At 49.8% G+C, this 19,994-nt stretch overlaps 2 protein-coding genes across 8 annotated transcripts in view; one reads left to right on the top strand and one right to left on the bottom strand.

Annotated features, from left to right (window-relative positions):
• The window catches only part of LOC142304297 (tetraspanin-1-like), a 221,325-nt gene that overhangs the window by 197,761 nt on the left and 3,570 nt on the right, over window positions 1-19,994 (bottom strand). The window contains exon 1 of one of the 2 annotated variants that reach the window (XM_075346541.1): window positions 3,023-3,179. The exons of the other annotated variant lie outside the window; for it this stretch is intronic. The gene's annotated coding sequence lies outside the window, so the exon portion shown is untranslated. Of the gene's footprint in view, window positions 1-3,022; window positions 3,180-19,994 lie in introns of those variants that run through there. 2 annotated transcript variants of the gene reach the window in all.
• DOCK6 (dedicator of cytokinesis 6) overlaps window positions 16,789-19,994 on the top strand; it is a 139,350-nt gene continuing 136,144 nt past the window's right edge. For 5 of the 6 annotated variants that reach the window (XM_075346540.1, XM_075346539.1, XM_075346536.1 and 2 more), the window contains exon 1: window positions 16,789-16,889. In XM_075346540.1, the coding sequence (XP_075202655.1) occupies window positions 16,843-16,889 (47 nt within the window). In that variant the 5' untranslated portion in view covers window positions 16,789-16,842. Of the gene's footprint in view, window positions 16,890-19,384; window positions 19,439-19,994 lie in introns of those variants that run through there. The other variant, XM_075346538.1, reaches the window with a different exon arrangement.

The raw sequence follows: 19,994 nt of genomic DNA, 5'->3' as shown, positions 1-19,994 counted from the left end.
CGCTGACACTGCAGACAGCCGCCACCAGGCCCACCAGCTCACAGGCCCCATAGCAGTAGCGTGGCCTGCCTCTATTGGCGGTACACCACTGAAGTTCCTCACCCTTTTTACTATGTATACTATGTACTCTTCTCTCTAACCTTTCCCACTGATTTCACTTGATATATACTATCTACTCATCTTTGTAAACATCTCCACTCCATAAACATACTATATAGTATTGCATTTTGGGGGCCTCAGGGGCAAGTGTCCAAGATACCAAAGTCTATAGAGGTGCAAAATTTCAACACCCCCAGCCCTTCCTGTGAAATTATTGCTTGTAAGCACCTCTTCTTCTTAGACCAGCACAATAAGAGCCTGCTCGATGCTGTATATGCAGATCGCAACAGGCGATGTGAGTTTGTCGTTGGTTGCTGCTCTCTGGATAGGTAGACCAAGTATTAGCTGAGTAGCTAATTAATGAAGACAGTATCCAATTAAGTGCACTACCCAGGTGCTTTTAGGATTTTACAATTTTTCAAAGGGTTAGGTTTAGGGTTAGGGATAGGACTAGGCTGAAGGATCAAAGTTGGAATAGTGTTAAGCGGGCTTTACACGCTACGATATATCTAACGAGATGTCGGCGGGGTCACGTCGTAAGTGATGCACATCCGGCAACGTTAGTGATATCGTAGTGTGTGACAGCTATGAACGAGCAGAAATACTCACCTTCTCGTTCATCGTTGACACATCGCTCATTTTCAAAAAATCGAACGTCCAGTTGTTCATTGTTCCCGAGGCAGCACACATCGCTCCGTGTGACAGCCGAGGAACGATGAACACAGCTTACCTGCGTCCCGCCGGCAATGCGGAAGGAAGGAGGTGGGCGGGATGTTTATGTCCCACTCATCTCCGCCCCTCCGCTTCTATTATCCGGCCGCTGTGTGACGTGTTATGATCCAGAACCATGGAAGACCACCATAAATCATTGGTAAAAGGTGACAAGAGCATTGGCAACTAATCTGGCCGCCATCCCCTTACTAACCATCAACACTAGAAGTAGCCGAGGGGTGAACTAACATCCTGTGCACCGCGAACCCAGCCGGAGAACTAGCAATCCTAAAGGAAGGAAAGATGAATAACTCTCTGCCTCAGAAAATAGACAAGAATAGATAGCCCCCCACATTCAAAGACTGCGGTGATATAGGAAAACACAATACACAGATAGATGATAGGATTAGCAAAAGGTGAGGCCCCACTGACTAAATAGGACAGGATAGGAAAGGGACTGATGGTGGCCAGAGAAAAACCCTGCAAAAATCCAAAAACCTGATAGTACAAAAAAACCCTCAGATTGCTAGATCTCAACTCCGTCCTATACCAGGTGCTCTTGTCATACCAATGAACAGAAAGCAGGAACCATTACAAATTCAAGAAGCAACAAACACATGGACTAATAGGAGCAATACTCCAAACATAGCTGCAGGGAGCTTCCCAGCTAAGCAACTGAGAGGGAAGATCCCTGCATGCAAATAAACTGAAAATAACCACAGCAAATGACAAACTCAGATAAGAGCAAAAAGAACCAAACAACAAATAAAGAGCCAAGCACTTATCTGGGGTAGATGTGGTCTGGAGCAGGATGAAGCAGACTAGTGTACAAAGAACAACTGACATCCGGCATAGCCTGCCAGTAGACCAGGGTTTAAATAAGCAGAGAGTTAGCAATGGAAACACCCATTGCTCAACACACCTGGTCTGTGACCAAACCATTCCTGGCCACAAGAGGGAGCCTCACTGCAGCAAAAGCATAACTGACATTCACAACAGTGACGTCGCTGTGACGCTGAACGTCCCTCCCCCTTCAGGAAGTGGATGTTCACCACCCACAGCGAGGTCGTTTGGAAGGTAAGTACGTGGGACGGGGGGTTACAGCATTGTGCGACACGGGCAACAAATTTCGTGTGCCGCACAAACGATGGGGGCGGGTGCGATCGCAAATGCAATCGCACGACATATTGAAACGTGTAAAGCAGGCTTTAGTGTTAGGGCTAGGGTTAGGAAAAGAAACAAGGTTAGGGTTAAGTTTAGGGCTAAGCTTAGGGATATGGGTTTGAATATATTTAGAGCAAAGGTTAGGTGAAAGGTAGGTGAAAGGGACAAGGTTAGGGAGAGAGCTAGAATTAGAGTAAGGTCCTGATGAAGACATTTGTGCCAATGCGTCCAAGCATGGACCTCGCATGGCTCTCCCAACCCAAGCTTCATATATTTCCGTGAGGCTGTCACGCACAGGTCTAGAATCCCGCAACAAGTCTGTGCATTGCGTTCCGAGATCGGACTGACATCCTCGGAGAAATGGAGTTACGGCTTAGGATAGGGATAGGGATAGTGTTAATGTTAGGGATCAACTAGTGTTCTAAAATAGTTGTAAAAAAAAAATGCAATAAAAAATAATAATATACAAAATGCATTACTTTATATTTTTAACATTTCATGTTGGATTTCAGGATAAAGAATAAAACTAGAAGTTCAAAGGGGAAAGTATAATTACATCAATATTTTCTTAAAATATAAGACATTTGCCTGTCGGATAAGGGATCAATCCTTGACTGATGGATGGGACTCAAATTAGGGGGGCTCACAATACTCCCCACTACCCATCGCTTCTCGACCTTTTCGATTCCCTATAGACTATATGCTCCATTCTAACAACCTCACTCATTTCTCTCCATACTCCACTCTGTAACATCTCCACTCACTTCACTGCATATATTCTATATGCTCCTCTCCCTCAGAGCCCCGTTAATGATATTGACATGGAGCTATATAAAAATAAAGTAGATATATCCCCTTTTTGCTATGGGCTTCATGTTAATAGGGAGAAACAGAAGGTAATGCCACCCATGGAGGAGGGCGTAGGACAAAATGTGCCATGGTGGTCGGGTGGCATTGTCTATATGTAACATTAGTTTGGATGGTGCCAACCAGAGCACCCAGAGGAAACCCCCATGTCTTAAGAGGACCGGTACAGAGTGTCACTTACCTGGTGTAGTCTGTATATATATATATATATTTCTGGAGTCCTGTTTGCTGCCTGGTCCTGACAGGTGACGGTGACTTGCTGTGATTCTTCTGCTGCTGGCTGAACACCTGAGCTGCTCACCTGGGAGCTGCCTGCGGGGAGGGACACAGCGCGCGCTGCCTGTATTCCTGGCAGTGCCTGCCTCCCGGAGAAGCATAACCCTTCATACTCTGGGCGCAGGGGCACTGACACCATGAGTGGGTGACTGCTGCATGGATATTTCTAACATACTACAGTGGCATGTAAAAGTTTGGGAACCCCTTGTTAAAATTACTGTTATTGTGAGCGGTTAACTTAAGTCTACCTTCAACCTTAAACGCTAAATGATCTCTAAAAAGGCTTAAAGTTAAAGATTACACATTTCCTACATATTTTAGGCAAAAACAAGCAAAAAAATAATCTTTTACATTTTAAAATTAACAAAAAGGAAAATGGGCTGTTGCAAAAGTTTAGGCACCCTGCATGGTTAGCACATAGTAGTGTGGCGCCCTGGACAAGCCAGGACGTCACAGGTACTACACCAACACACCCCACACCCCGGTCAGGCACACCCAAGTCAAACAAAAATCCTTGTTGCCACCCTCCAGGGGCTGATGTTCACACCAGGGGGTGGGCCAGGCGGTTGGTCCCGCCCACCGAGGAGTTCACAGTCCTGGAGGCGGGAAAAGAGGGAAGAGATTAGTTTGGAAGTGGAGAAGTGAGGTGGTAAAAGAGCAGTCTGAATTTGGTCCGGGTGTGTGGCCAGGACGGAACAGCAAGGTTGGCAGACGGTGGTGACCGTCTGCAGGAGTGGCCTATTGGAGCTAGCCGTAAGGACCGTGGACGGGCGGTGGCCCAGCGGTACCGGACCGGTACGCAAAGAGAAGCCAGCACCATCCGGCAGGGGCTTACGGACCCCGACAACGCTAGGAGTCGCCGCTGAAATTGTCAAATCCGTTAGCGAAGGGAACCTCCGGGGTTTCCCAGCAGCCAAGTCCCGATAGAAGGCAACAGTCCAACCGTTAGAGGGAAACACAGTCATCGCCAAGGCTACAGTTCCCAGGGCCAGAGCCTGCGGGCAAAAGGGGCTCCTTCGGCACATATCCAAGCTGGGGAGCGGGTTACCGGTGGGAACCCATTGGAGCCGTCTACACTACACAGGTGCAGGGAAAGGCAGTCACCATCAACCTGCCGGGAGGAGAAACACCGCGGCCATCTGTGGGACCCGTCCATCCAGCCGTTTGTTTTACCGGAGACTTTGTGTTCATGATTGGCTGAGTGAGTACCACCGTGCCGTGCGGCACAACGCTGCCCCCGCGACCCTGCACCTCACCAGGCCCCTTAACCCGCCTGCCATCCATCCCTACCCCATCACCGGGCCCCGGGACAACCACCCCCTACCTACGGAGGGGAGAACCAACATCCAAGCTGCTCCCTGTCATCGCTCCCGGGATCCCCGTCCAGAGCAGCGGTGGTGTCACCAATCTCACCACAACCGTGGGTGGCATCACGGACAATAAATCCCCAAAACCATTCCCCTTTTCACTCACGCTCGAGTCCCCGGGATCCAGCCCACCGCTCGCGCCACCACCGAGCAGCAGCAGCAGCGGCCGGACCCGAGCAGTGGGAGAGCGCAGCGTCCCCTCCTCCGCCCGCGACAGTAGCACCCCCTTTAGCAAGTATCAAAGCTTGTAAACGCTTTTTGTACCCAACCAAAAGTTTTTCAATTCTTATTTGAGGGATTTTTAACGCTTCTTCCTTGGAAAAGTCTTCCAGTTCTGTAAGATTCCTGGGTCTTCTTGTATGTGAAAGAAGGTGCTGGCCCCGGGCCACTCAGGCGCCGCACTGCTTCGCAAAGGAGCCACTATATGCGGATGGTACCTTTTGTGGGGTGCACAACAGTTACTGTTTTCTTCAGGCCAGTGTTGGTCACCCCACTCTGGCGGTCATCGTTGTAGACGGTTAATAACACACGCAACACCAGTGCTCATTTAGCCAACCAGAAAGGTCATTTTAGACTTCACACCGTGGTAACAGACAAGGCTTTCCTTTGCTTCCTTCCTCTCAGTGTGAGGTACTACTTCTTGATCTGTCCTCCGTTACACGCGTCGATTTATCGTGCGATCGCATGTGCGATCGCACCCGCCCCCATCGTTTGTGCGTGACGGGCAATTTGTTGCCCGTGTCGCACAAAATCGGTCACCCCTGTCACACGTACTTACCTCACGAAGGACGTCACTGTGGGCGGCGAACATCCTCTTCCTGAAGGGGGAGGGACGTTTGGCATCACAGCGACATCACACAGCGACCGCCCAATAGAAGCGGAGGGGCGGAGATGAGCGGCCGGAACAACCCGCCCACCTTCTTCCTTCCTCATTGCCGGCAGGACGCAGGTAAGCTATGTTCGTCGTTCCCGGGGTGTCACACGGAGCGATGTGTGCTGCCTCAGGAACGACGAAAAACCTGCATCCAGGAATTTTGAAAATGAACGTCGTGTCAATGAGCAACGATAAGGGGAGTATTGTCGCGGGCGGGGAGGAGGGTGTCAGCACACCAGGCTCACCCCTTCTGCTCGGGTCCGGCGGCTGCCACTGCTCAGTGGTGGCTCGAGCTGTGGGCCGGATCCCGGGGGTTCTCGAGCGGCGCTCCTCGCCCGTGAGTGAAAGGGGGGATTTGGGTGTTGGGATAATGTCCGTGACGCCACCCACGGTTGTGGTGATTTGTAGCACCACCGCTGCTCAATACGGGGATCCCGGGAGTGGTGATGTGGAGCAGCTAGGTGTTCTGTTGCCCCTCCGTGGGTAGGGGTTGGTGATCCCGGGGCCCGGTGATGATGTGGAAGATGCAGGGCCTGGTGGGCGCAGGGACGCGGGGGCAGCGCTGTGCCTTGCGGCACGGAGGTACTCACTCAGCCAGTAACCACGACACAGTTCTCGGTAAACAAACGGCTGGTTGCACGGGTCCCTCGGACGGTTCACGGTGCTGCGGTTCCCTGCAGTTGGCGGTGATGGTCACTCTTCCCTGCACCTATGTTACGTCTATTGGTAGCGATGGATTCCCACCGGTTACCCGCTCCCCGACTACAATCTGGGCCGGAGGAGCTCCACACTTTGCCCGCAGGCGCTGGCCCTGGGGAAACTGGTGCCCTGGCGGTGGCGGTGTCTCCCCTGTAATGGTTGAGCTGTTGCCTTCAATCGGGACTTGGTTGTTGGGGGACCTACGTCCCCTTCACTGACGGATTCGGCAAATTTGGCGACTCCTAGTCTTGCCGGGGTCCGAGAGGCCCCTGCCCTGGTGCTGACTGTCCTTTGCACACTGCTCCAGACCGCCGGGTCACCACCCGTCCGCGGTCCTTCCAGGAACCTCCAAACAGTCCCACTCCAGACAATCTCCGCCGTCTGCTGACCTTGCTGTCTCTGTCCAGGCACACAGCCTCAGACCACTTCAGGCTGTACTAAACTGCCACTTTGCACTTTCTCTACTTTCACTTCTCTGTCACTTCAGCTTTCTTCTTCAGCTCCACTACACTTCACTTCTTTCCACCTCCTCCTCCCTGGCTGAACTCCTCTCTAGCCCTCAGCTAGACTTCCATTCTCTTCAAACTCCACACTCTATCTGCCTGCTTCTTCCTGCCTACAGGGCTGTGAACTCCTTGGTGGGTGGACACCAACCGCCTGGCTCCACCCCCTGGTGTGGACACCAGCCCCTGGAGGAAGGCAACAAGGATTTCTGGTTAGCTGGTGTACCTGCAGGGAATGTGGGGTGTGTGTGTTGTTGTGACCTGTGTCCCCTGGCTTGCCCAGGGTGACACATTCCCCCTTAGCAAAATGCAGACCGTCCGCGGGCTGCCGTCCAACACCGGTTTTATTTTTCTGTAAAAGATAACATAATAATAATATAACATATGTACATTTTTAATAACTCTTCCCTTAACGGGAGGCACATTTCTTAAACGTTGCATAACGGTTTACGGTTACGGTTTCCGCTCTCTCCCACCCAAGCAACCTGGCCCTGATGCTGCCCCTAAAGCCCAGGCAGCACCCCTTGACCCACAGTCCAGCACAAGTTACCCGAGCGGGATCTGTCCTTCCCTCCAGAGGGTAGACACCGGTTCCTTTGGTTGCTGGGCCCCAGCCTGCTCTGCTCAGGGCCCTCCCTCCAACCTGCCTCTCCGGAGGCGGCAATGCGGAAAACGGTAACGGTAAACAACTTATTTACAAGCCACTAACGTTTGTGGTGCCCTGCAAGTTCACGGGCTTGTCCATGGATAGTTCCCATGCAAAACTTTTAAACGGTCCCCACAGGGACAACGGTGCCGGCTCCAGCCGGTTCAATCACAAAGCAAATCTGGTTACTGTTCGGTAATTATCATTTTTCATCAGCTGAACTTTCAACTTTTCAAACTTTTCAACAAAATGGTGGTCCCAACGGGGACTGGACAACGGTGCTCCGCTGCCCTACTCCGGATATCCAGCTAACGCAGCTCCATCCCCCTCCACCAGCATATCCAACATGCACTGACATGCCTGCGGTGACAGGGGCACCCGGTACCCATTTCCGCCGGTACACGGGGCATGGACGACCACTGGGGCTCCTTCAACTGCAACAGCGGACCCGGAGCTGGGGAAGGAGTTGTCATCTATTGTTCCTGCGTCAGGCGGGTTGCCGCCAGCTGCCGCAGCCTCCTGTTCTCCAGCATCCAGCATTTCAGCCCCTTCTGCGGTAGCACGGAGCAGCAGATTAGGCGAGCTGACATTAAGGCGCCTGATGAGTAACGGCAAGGGTGATGCATAGGCCGAGACTAGGCCGGGCCCCTCAGCCGCAGCGGCCGGTCCTGGTAGGACATAGGGACGTGGGTCACCAGTCGGTTCTGCTACATTCATTCCCCCTCCGTACCTCGGGGCACTTGTAAGCAGCTCCTCCACCTCGTTGGTCCACTGCTCCATCATCCGGAAGATCTGGTCCTGCTGACGCTGGTGGAATTGCATCACCCGGGCCTTCATCCAGGCCACGGTCTCGGGCTCCGGGTCTGGCACAGTCTCTATTGGGGCTTCTGACACCATGCTGTTAAGGGGGTGCAGTTCTAGCGGTTCCCCCTGGTATACTTCAGGGACGTCCCGGACGTCTGCAGCCGGCTGGTCCGCCGGAGCGGCTGGGCAGGGTATCGCTACCGGTTGGGCAGGTAGCGGGCCTAATGGTGGGGCGGCAGCAGCCATTATGGGTAGCAGGGAGAGAGGTAGGGTGAGCGGAAGCCGGCCGGGCCCCTCAGCTCCAACGGCCGATCCCTCAGGAATACAGGGGCGTGGGTCGCTTACCCGCTCCTCCAAATCCTCTTCTGCCTCGCGTCTCCACATAGCAGCCACCACGTCCGCCATGTCGGTCTCCCACTCCTCCAGGAGGAGTTGCATATGAGCCTGCAGACGGTTACTCAGCGGGACGGTCCGGTCCCTCAACCACGTCGCCGTGCCGGGCGCGGGGGCTTCTTCGTTGGGAGTTGGATCGTACATCTTGGCAATCGTGCCTTCCAGGAACCCAGTATTGCTGCAGAGTCCTGGCGTCCCTGCTTCTATAGCCGCAGCTACATGCGTCCAGCCGCCATCGCGTCCCCCTTAGCTCTTTCCGGCCCCTCCTCTCTCGGGGCGGGGTCTTGGCCTTCGCGCCTCTGCTACTCGAGAAGACGCTCGAGCGGGAACTTTTCGCGCCAAAGATGGCGGCTTCTGAAATTTTTCTGCCGGATACCTCCGGCGGTAACAAGGCGCACCTCTACCCGACGGCAGAGCGGTAAGATCCTGTTCGTGACGCCAAGTTGTCGCGGGCGGGGAGGAGGGTGTCAGCACACCGCGCTCACCCCTTCTGCTCGGGTCCGGCGGCTGCCGCTGCTCAGTGGTGGCTCGAGCTGTGGGCCGGATCCCGGGGGTTCTCGAGCGGCGCTCCTCGCCCGTGAGTGAAAGGGGGGATTTGGGTGTTGGGATAATGTCCGTGACGCCACCCACGGTTGTGGTGATTTGTAGCACCACCGCTGCTCAATACGGGGATCCCGGGAGTGGTGATGTGGAGCAGCTAGGTGTTGTGTTGCCCCTCCGTGGGTAGGGGTTGGTGATCCCGGGGCCCGGTGATGATGTGGAAGATGCAGGGCCTGGTGGGCGCAGGGACGCGGGGGCAGCGCTGTGCCTTGCGGATCGGAGGTACTCACTCAGCCAGTAACCACGACACAGTTCTCGGTAAACAAACGGCTGGTTGGACGGGTCCCTCGGACGGTTCACGGTGCTGCGGTTCCCTGCAGTTGGCGGTGATGGTCACTCTTCCCTGCACCTATGTTACGTCTATTGGTAGCGATGGATTACCACCGGTTACCCGCTCCCCGACTACAATCTGGGCCGGAGGAGCTCCACACTTTGCCACACTGGCCCTGGGGAAACTGGTGCCCTGGCGGTGGCGGTGTCTCCCCTGTAATGGTTGAGCTGTTGCCTTCAATCGGGACTTGGTTGTTGGGGGACCTACGTCCCCTTCACTGACGGATTCGGCAAATTTGGCGACTCCTAGCCTTGCCGGGGTCCGAGAGGCCCCTGCCCTGGTGCTGACTGTCCTTTGCACACTGCTCCAGACCGCCGGGTCACCACCCGTCCGCGGTCCTTCCAGGAACCTCCAAACAGTCCCACTCCAGACAATCTCCGCCGTCTGCTGACCTTGCTGTCTCTGTCCAGGCACACAGCCTCAGACCACTTCATGCTGTACTAAACTGCCACTTTGCACTTTCTCTACTTTCACTTCTCTGTCACTTCCGCTTTCTTCTTCAGCTCCACTACACTTCACTTCTTTCCACCTCCTCCCTGGCGGTTGAACTCCTCTCTAGCCCTCAGCTAGACTTCCATTCTCTTCAAACTCCACACTCTATCTGCCTGCTTCTTCCTGCCTCCAGGGCTGTGAACTCCTTGGTGGGTGGACACCAACCGCCTGGCTCCACCCCCTGGTGTGGACACCAGCCCCTGGAGGAAGGCAACAAGGATTTCTGGTTAGCTGGTGTACCTGCAGGGAATGTGGGGTGTGTGTGTTGTTGTGACCTGTGTCCCCTGGCTTGCCCAGGGCGACACAGTATTTTTGCTCGTTAACTGTCAAATGATGCCGAATGTGTGTCACAGAATCCAGAAACCCCGACGACATATCGCCCGATATATCGAAGCGTGTAACGGGGCCTTTAGGCTCTGGGCTCTGTGTCTCCTTCCCCTGATTCCGCACACCTTAATCCAACTCTGGGCCCTGGCTGTTCTCTGACAGGATGACTATCTAAACCCACCGAGGTGAGCCGTAAGATCTGGACCTCTCAAGGTTACCTCAGGGTTCCCTGACTGGCCCGAGCACAAAGGCCACATCTTCTCACACTTAAACCCTATTCTACACTGGCTCCTGTTAAGACCTGCCAACCATCTTCTTTCCCGCATCTGTCACATCCCTCTTCCATTCGGCTGCTATCTCAGCCCAACCACTAGGTGGAGCCTTTGGTAATAGTCCCTCTCCACTGTATCTGGAACCTGCACCCAACTAGCTGCATGACATAATAATATATGCAATCAGTATTTAATATAACACACAGAAAACAAGACATAACCGGTACAGGGCAAGCCCACACTCTACACACCTCCCCTCTTAAATATGGTTGTCCCCAGCCATAAAAATCTAATCCACACATACATGTATATATATAGCTCTGGCAAAAATTAAGAGACCGCTGCAAAATTTTCAGTTTTTCTGATTATTCTCTTTATATATTATGCTAGCTGTACTACGCGGCTTCGCCCGGGTTAATAACTGCTGTTAACAAAATAGAATGTATTAACAAAAATGTATTCTACACACAAACACCACAAAACAAATAGATAGAACTGTAATTATAATGTCTGTCTACCCCTCTGTATATATCTCTCTGTCTCTCTCTCTATCTCTTTGTCTGTCTGTCTCTTTCCCTGTCTGTCTCTGACTGTCTCTGTCTCTTTCTCCGTCTGTCTCAATCTCTTTCCCTGTCTGTCTATCTATCTCTTTCCCTGTCTGTCTATCTATCTCTGTCACTTTCCCTGTCTGTCTCTTTCCCTCTCTTTCCCTGTCTGGCTCTGAAGAAACGGGTAGAAAAGCAAGAAGAGTCCTCACCCTGGAGGGTACAGCCCGGAAGATGGAGACTCCCCCAACAACACTGGTAGCCGCCATTTCTGACTTCTGACGCAGATGCAGAGGAAGGTTGCATTCCAAGTGAGATGAGGGAAAGGCACCCTCTCCACTAAAGCTGAGGCACCATTGTCAGTGGAAGTAACCACTACCGGACCAGCCGTGAGAGGGAAAAACAGCAGGCTCAAGTGCATTGGTTGTTGGGTGACCTGGCACTTCACAGTCGCACGGATGCTAAGTGTCGGTAGGGCCAGGAATGAACGAGGTGTGGACCCAGACCAGTCACCAACCTCAAGGTACCAGATGGCTCCTCTCGAGACCTCCCAACCATCCTCTTTCCCGCATGTGTCACATCCCCTTTAACTCTCTCTTCTATTCTGCCGCTATTTCAGCCCAACCACTAGGTGGTGCCTTTAGTAACAGTCCCACTTTACTGTATCTTGAACCTGAACCCAGCTAGCCGCACAACATATTAATATATGCATTCAGTACTTAATATAACACACAGAGTACAAGACAGCCTATACAGGGCAAGCCCATCTCCTAAACATGCACTGCTTTTTTGAGGTCTAGACATAGATTTTCAGCTTGCGTCTTTTGCGCTGGTCTCTTGTGGATTTTGACGTGTGTTTAGGATCATTATCTATTTGTAGAAGCCATCTTGTTTTCAACTTCAGCTTTTTTTTATAGATGATGTTATGTTTGCATCAAGAATTTGTTGAAATTTCAGTGAATCCATTCTTCTCTCTACCCATGAGATGTTAGTTGTTCTGTTGGCTGTAACACAATCCCAAAGCATGATTGATCCACCCCCATGCTTAATGGCTGGCGAGATGTTATTTTCCTGACATTTGGTGCCCTTTTTCTGCCACACATACATTTGATTATTGTAATCTCATCGTTTCACAGGACTTGTTTCCAAAATGAATCAGGCTTGTTCAGATATTCTTTTGCAGACTTCTGATGCTGAATTTTATGGTGAGGATGCAGGAGAGATTTTTTTCTGATGACTCTTCCATGAAGACCATATTTGTGCCAGAGTCTAAGATCAGTAAAACAATGTACCACAAATTCAGAGTTTGCTAAATCTTCTTGAAGTTCTTTTGCAGTCAGACCGGGGTTCTGATCTGCCTCTCTGGTAATCCTATGAACAACTTTCCTTGTCCTTCCCAACCTTATCTTGACCTCCACTTTCCCTGGTAACTACAATTTATTATATTTGTTTGAACTAAGGAAAGGGCAACTTTAAAATCCTTTGCTATCTTCTTATAGACTTCTGCTGCTTTGTGGGCCTCCACCACTTTAATTTTCAGAGTGCTAGGCAGCTGCTTAGAAGAACCCATGGCTGCTGTTTTTTGGCTCAAGGTTAGAGGAGTCTGGGTTTTTATAAAGCTGTGAAATTTGCATCATGTGGCCTTTCCTAACGATGATAGTGAAGAAGCCATAACCCCAACAGGCTAATTGAGGTCTGACACCATGGTCAAAATTATCTGAGCATCCAAAACCCCAAAGGTGTTCAAACTTTTGCATGGCCAATTTTCCTTTTTGTATTTTTTCAAATGTAAAAGATGAAAAAAAAATATTTATATTTTATTTTTTTTAACTAAAATATGAAGGAAATGTGTCATCTTTAACTTTATGCCTTTTAGAGATAATTTCATCTTCAACTTGTTTAACTGTTCACAATAACGGTAATTTTGACCAGGGGTGCCCAAACTTTTAATGTGACTGCATTGATTTAAAGGGGTTGTCTGATATAGAAAAAAAAATAGTACGAATGCCCTTAAAATGAAAAACTGTGACATACTCACGCTCGACCGCCCCCGCGATTCCAGCGCATATTGCTCGAGAAGTGATGTCTGCTCCCTTCAGAAGTCACAGGACTGCTGAAACCTGTGATTGGCTGCAGTGGTCAGGTGTCTAGAAGAGTGCATCATTCTCTGGCTGCACTTGCGGTATTATTATGAGACACTCTGGGCACTACTACTTTATAAGGGGGAAATCAAGGATTTACGGCTATATTAAGGGGTCACTTATGGCTTCGTTACATTATAAGGAGGTGATTGCGGCATTACTATTTTATAAGGGGATCTAAGAGCATTATTACTTTTTAAATACTGGGAACTGAGGGCATTATTACTTTATAAACTTAACCTTTCTAAAACTGAACTTCTTATTCTCCCTCCATCTTCTCAACTCTCTAAGGCTAAGTTCACACATCCTGTGTTTTCAATCCGTCAGGTCCGTCAGCAACGGATCAGTCATTTTCAAGATGTCAACTGATGCAACTGATGTGTTTTTCACAGGATTCCTTTCACAGGAATCCTGTGAAAAAACCGATCAGTTGCGTCCGTTACATCCGCTGTGCGTCCGTTTTTTGACGGATCAGTCATGATCCGTCTGTGTTTGGGACAGCCCAGTGGGCGTGCCAAGCATGCTGGGCATGCTCAGTAGAGCATGACGGAATCCTGCGCAGGATTCCGTTGTAAGACGGATTACAACGGAATCCTGCACCATAGACATACATTGCAAGTGTGGCGGATGGCGACGGATTCCTGCGCGGCGCGTTAATTTTGACGGCCCGAAAAACGTTACATTCTGCGTTGCTCCCCGTTCAGCGGTCAGTCAAAAACGACGGACCGCGACGCAGCGGATGCAACGCAGGGTCATCAGTCGCAATCCGTCGCTAATATAAGTCTATGGGGAAATACAGGATTCCTGCAAAAAATTTTGCAGGGTACCGTAATTCCCCAAGGCGACGGATTGTGACTGATGCAAAACACAGGATGTGTGAACTTAGCCTAAACCTGACATCTCCCTCTCTGTGTGTGGCACAATGATAACTTGTAGGCCGCAGTCTCGCTGTCTGGGTGTTATACTTGACACCGATCTCTCCTTCACCCCCTATATACAATCTCTCGCCCGCTCTCGTCGCTTGCACTGGAAGAACTTCTCTAGAATCCGCCCCTTGCTCACCATGGAAACTACAAAAACCTCACCGTGGCCCTGATAGATTCCCGCCTTGACTACTGTAACTTTCTATCAATTGGTCTTCCCCTAACTAGACTCTCTCCTCTATAGTCCATCCTTAATGCTGCAGCAAGGGTCACCTATCCGGCTAACCGCTACTAGGTTGCTTCTACTCTGTGCCAATCATTGCACTGGCTTCCCATATCATAGGATCCAATTCAAATTTCTTATTCTCACCCACAAAGCTCTCCACAGTGCGGCACCCCCCTACTCTCCACCCTCCTCTCTGTCTATCACCACACCCGTTCTCTACCCTCCACAAACGACATTTGACAAAGATCCACACTAATCCGAACCGTCCACTCCCAACTCCAAGACTTCTCCCGAGCTGCACCAATCCTCTGGAATGCTCTACCCCAAAAAACTGGGACAAACCACAACTTTCTCAGCTTCAGATGCTCCCTAAAAACACATCTTTATAGGGTGGCCTATGACACTCCCTAATCAAAGTCAATTCACATAGAATATAGAGCCCCTCTACTACTTCTCAGAACATAATTATCCCTCCATTCCACCGCACCGCCGGGGTGGAAAGACACTCTGCCTGGGACCCCACATGTGCTTCAAATACTTTAAGATATAGTTTTAGTAACCATATTTTCTGCACATTGATGTCTCTGAGGAGTCCTCAAACGCTGAGCTTATGTCTGGAGATGATGCTTTATTACATTTTATCCTCTATATTGCACTTTGTATGCTCTTATGTCCCACCGTTATCCAGGCTATACTCAGTGTCGCTTCTCAGGGGCTTTCCTGCCTGAATATTCTGCTGTAATCTGTTTGCAATAAAGATGGATTATTTTATTGTTGTTATTTGCATGAATCTCTTTTTCATTGGTGCGATACAAATTCATATCACTGATTTGGTTGTACCTATCCAAGAGGGACACTGGGCATTACTATTTTATAAGAGGGCACGCTGTCCATTATTACATTATAAGGGGGCGTTTTATCTATTAGTGCATTATAAGGGGGCACTTTATCCATTATTACGTTATCAGAGAACACTTTATCTATTCTTACATTATAAGGGGGCACTTTGTCCATTGTTACATTATAAGGGGGCACTTTATCCATTATTACATTATAAGGGGGCACTTTGTCCATTGTTACATTATAAGGGGGCACTTTGTCCATTGTTACATTATAAAGGGGCACTACATGTATTATTACATTATAAAGGGGCACTTTATTAGTACATTATAAGGGGGCACTTTATCTATTCTTACATTATAAGGGGGCACTTTATCCATTATTGTATTATAAGGGGGCACTTTGTCCATTATTACATTATAAGGGGCACTTTATCCATTATTACATTATAAAGGGGCACTACATCTATTATTACATTATAAGGGGGCACTTTATTAGTACATTATAAGGGGGCACTTTATCTATTCTTACATTATAAGGGGGCACTTTATCCATTATTGTATTATAAGGGGGCACTTTGTCCATTATTACATTATAAGGGGCACTTTATCCATTATTACATTATAAGAGGGCACTTTGTCCATTGTTACATTATAAGGGGGCACTTTATCCATTATTACATTATAAGAGGGCACTTTGTCCATTGTTACATTATAAGGGGGCACTTTATCCATTATTACATTATAAGGGTGCACTTTATCCATTATTACATTATAAGAGGGCACTTTGTCCATTGTTACATTATAAGGGGGCACTACATATATTATTACATTATAAGGGGGCACTTTATTAGTATATTATAAGGGGGCACTTTATCCACTATTACATTATCATAGGGCACTTTATCTATTCTTATATTACAAGGGGGCACTTTTTCCATTATTACATTATAAGGGGGCACTTTATCTATTAGTATATTATAAGGGGGACACTTTATTATAATGGGGCACTTTGTCCATTATTACATTATAAGGGGGACACTTTATTATAAGGGGGCACTTTGTACATTGTTACATTATAAGGGGGCACTTTGTCCATTATTACATTTTAAGGGGGGCACTTTATCCATTATTACATTATAAGAGGGCACTACATCTATTATTATATAATAAGGGGGCACTTTATCCATCATTACATTATAAGGGGGCACTTTATCAATTATTATATTACAAGGGGGTACTGATGGTAGGGTGAAACATTGGGCTTCTAAGAATTTGTGGCTAAATGTGGCTCTCAAGGCAAGAAAGGTTGGGGACTATTCCTGCTCTGCGCTGTGACCAGCATTTATCAGTGTGCAGTACTAGATTTATCCACTACGTGTCACCATTGGTACATTACAAAATACTGTATGGCCACATGGTGTCTCAGAAAACAAAAATTGCAATCTGCAGTAATTCACGATTAATCCACTGGGTGGCAGCAGAGTGTAATCACTAGACGGAGCGCGATACCACACATCGCCACGTGGGGCCGCAAGAGTGTAACTAATGAAGCAGACTTGACAGTTGCAGTTCCTGGCATGACCGCACGGTGTCGCCAGTATATAGCAGGCCGTAGACTTTACACCGGGGCGGCCGGGTGGGCGGTCATGGGGCGGGTAATGGGCGGCTCGCGGGGTGTTCTGCCGGGATCGGGTCAGCCTTGCTCCTGCCGGTACAGTTGGAGTTGTGGTCAGGGACACGATGGCGGCGGCTGCGGATCGCAGGGCCTTCGCTCAGAAGATAAACAGGTGAGGGGGGGAGGGGGCAGCTGCAGTGCAAGGTGTATCATAAGCACCTTCTAATAGTCTGGGGAGGGGGCAGGGCTGCAGACATTTGCATTGTGTCTGTTATTTAGGTAGGAAATGCAAATCCGGCATGGTCTGCAACCTGTGCCTCTGCAGGTGCTGTGGAACTACCACCCCCAGCATGCCCTGACAGGTGCATGAGCATTGCATGCTGGGAGTTGTAGTTAGAATCACCTGTTATGTCCTGATTCCTTTTTTTATTTTGCTACTTTTGTCCACCGTATTCACAACCTGGGTGCAACTGTAACGAACCTGCAGCTGTGAGAAGTCTTAGTTTTCAGGAAGAATGGCTTCATTCACTGACAGCAAGCAGAGGTCTTGTATTGAGACTCAAATGAGGAAATTGTACAATGAAATATTGTAACCGCCCCTTTAAATATCTTGCGGCTCCTTTTCGGACACCCCTGTACCCTTTTCGGACACCCCTGTACCCTTTTTCCTGAGTTTGGCTATTTTTAGACCCTTTCTTTGCTCTTTTCTTAAGGTTGGGCCTCGGTTACTCAGATCTCGCACCCCTGTGATAAAGGAGGGACAAAGCTGCCAAATTTTTCCTATAAGGGCCCCTGTATGGGGACGTCTTAAAGGGACAGATGCCGGTGTCTCCTGACTGTACAGCTCATTAATATTCATGAGCTAATTAATGGGTGGAATATTGGAAAAGTGATCATTTAGAGCGAGACCCCTGGACGTTACGGGATGGGCTGTGATATAATCGTCCTGCACCCGCCGCACCAGTCCGGGGTATAACATTTCACTAATTCATTCAACCAGACTACAGTACAGTCATCCAAAATCCCTCCACGCTGCCGCACCATCTGTTCAGACAGCTGAGCCAAACAATGGCTGCCGGCCGCCCGTCTGTTTACAAACTGGAGCAGAAGTACGAGGGGCAATAAGATAATGGGTCCAAGAAGATTACTGAGGAGCTGAGACGGGAGAGGATCAGGAGCCGGGTTACTGTAATAAGAGGTTACAGGGGTAATAAGAGGATCAGGAGCCGGGTTACTGTAATAAGAGGTTACAGGGGTAATAAGAGGATCAGGAGCCGGGTTACTGTAATAAGAGGTTACAGGGGTAATAAGAGGATCAGGAGCCGGGTTACTGTAATAAGAGGTTACAGGGGTAATAAGAGGATCAGGAGCCGGGTTACTGTAATAAGAGGTTACAGGGGTAATAAGAGGATCAGGAGCCGGGTTACTGTAATAAGAGGTTACAGGGGTAATAAGAGGATCAGGAGCCGGGTTACTGTAATAAGAGGTTACAGGGGTAATAAGAGGATCAGGAGCCGGGTTACTGTAATAAGAGGTTACAGGGGTAATAAGAGGATCAGGAGCCGGGTTACTGTAATAAGAGGTTACAGGGGTAATAAGAGGATCAGGAGCCGGGTTACTGTAATAAGAGGTTACAGGGGTAATAAGAGGATCAGGAGCCGGGTTACTGTAATAAGAGGTTACAGGGGTAATAAGAGGATCAGGAGCCGGGTTACTGTAATAAGAGGTTACAGGGGTAATAAGAGGATCAGGGGCCGGGTTACTGTAATAAGAGGTTACAGGGGTAATAAGAGGATCAGGAGCCGGGTTACTGTAATAAGAGGATCAGGAGCCGGGTTACTGTAATAATAGGATACAGGGGTAATAAGAGGATCAGGAGCCGGGTTACTGTAATAAGGGGTTACAGGGGTAATAAGAGGATCAGGAGCCGGGTTACTGTAATAAGAAGTTACAGGGGTAATAAGAGGATCAGGAGCCGGGTTACTGTAATAAAAGGTTACAGGGGTAATAAGAGGATCAAGAGCCGGGTTACTGTAAGGCTATTAGCCCACGGCACTATGTATCCGCAGGTACGTCCGCAGGTTTCCCGCAGCTGCTCCCCGGAATCCACAGCTATCTTTAGCTGCGGGATTCCAGTGAAATATCTGCGGTAAGCCTGCGGACATTCGTGCGACTTACCTGCGGAAGTCCTGGCCTCTATCCCCTTAGTGGAGGGTCGGGATTTCCGCAGGAATAATTGACATGCAGTTATGTGCGGCTGCGGGAGATCCGCAGCATATTCCGCAGCCTCACATACCGCAGCCGCACATACCGCAGCATGGACACACACTCCCCATGTCCCATAGGATAACATTGGGAGTGTCTGTACTTGCTAAAACCTGCGGGCCGGATTTATCTGGAAAATCCAGATAAATCCTTAGGTTTTCCGCGGTAAAATCCGTGGATAGAGAGTCCAATAAGATGGTGATACAGAACTGTGACTATAACTTACAAAGTGTTAATATGACTTTGTCTTTTTTGAGTGCATATTCCCCAGACGTCCCCTCGCACCCCCGCCCTCACTATATCTGTTTTTTGCCCTCGTTTCCCTCGTCCTCCCCTCTCCCGCGTCCTGTTATTGTGTTGGGAGCGCAGCACTTCCTCTCATATCGGTCTGTGAGAGTCGGACTGTCCTCTCGTGGGAGCTGCTCATGTGGGACATGTCATGGCTTCGAGTAGAGTGTGAGCTGTGTTTATGATTATCTTTTTGTTTTAGAGTGTAAGCTCTTGGGGTCAGGGTTCTGTTATTTTGTTGCTGAGTGTAAGCCCTTGAGGCCAGTCATGCTTTCGGCCCCCTTCTGTGGGAAGGTTAGCTGTTGTTATCTGTCTTCGGTCTCTTTGCTTTGGGCTTAGCGTTGATGTAAGATGGTGAATTATTCAGAATGTGACCTGGAAATATTCGGTTCCCTCCCTGTGTCTCTGGTAAAATGCAGAGCAACCGGTTTAATGTGTCAGCATCTGTGCAGTGTGATGTGAGCCGACCGGCAGGTAAATGTCAGGAGAGTACCAGCCCCTGACACCGCTGCCCCCAGCCCCTGACACCGCTGCCCCCAGCCCCTGACACCGCTGCCCCCAGCCCCTGACACCGCTGCCCCCAGCCCCTGACACCGCTGCCCCCAGCCCCTGACACCGCTGCCCCCAGCCCCTGACACCGCTGCCCCCAGCCCCTGACACCGCTGCCCCCAGCCCCTGACACCGCTGCCCCCAGCCCCTGACACCGCTGCCCCCACCTCGCCCC

This window comes from Anomaloglossus baeobatrachus, chromosome 4 (assembly GCF_048569485.1).
Source record: "Anomaloglossus baeobatrachus isolate aAnoBae1 chromosome 4, aAnoBae1.hap1, whole genome shotgun sequence".
Taxonomy (NCBI): domain Eukaryota; kingdom Metazoa; phylum Chordata; class Amphibia; order Anura; family Aromobatidae; genus Anomaloglossus; species Anomaloglossus baeobatrachus.
The sequence above is the reverse complement of the archived record's forward strand: the minus strand, read 5'-3'. Positions and strand labels throughout refer to the sequence as shown.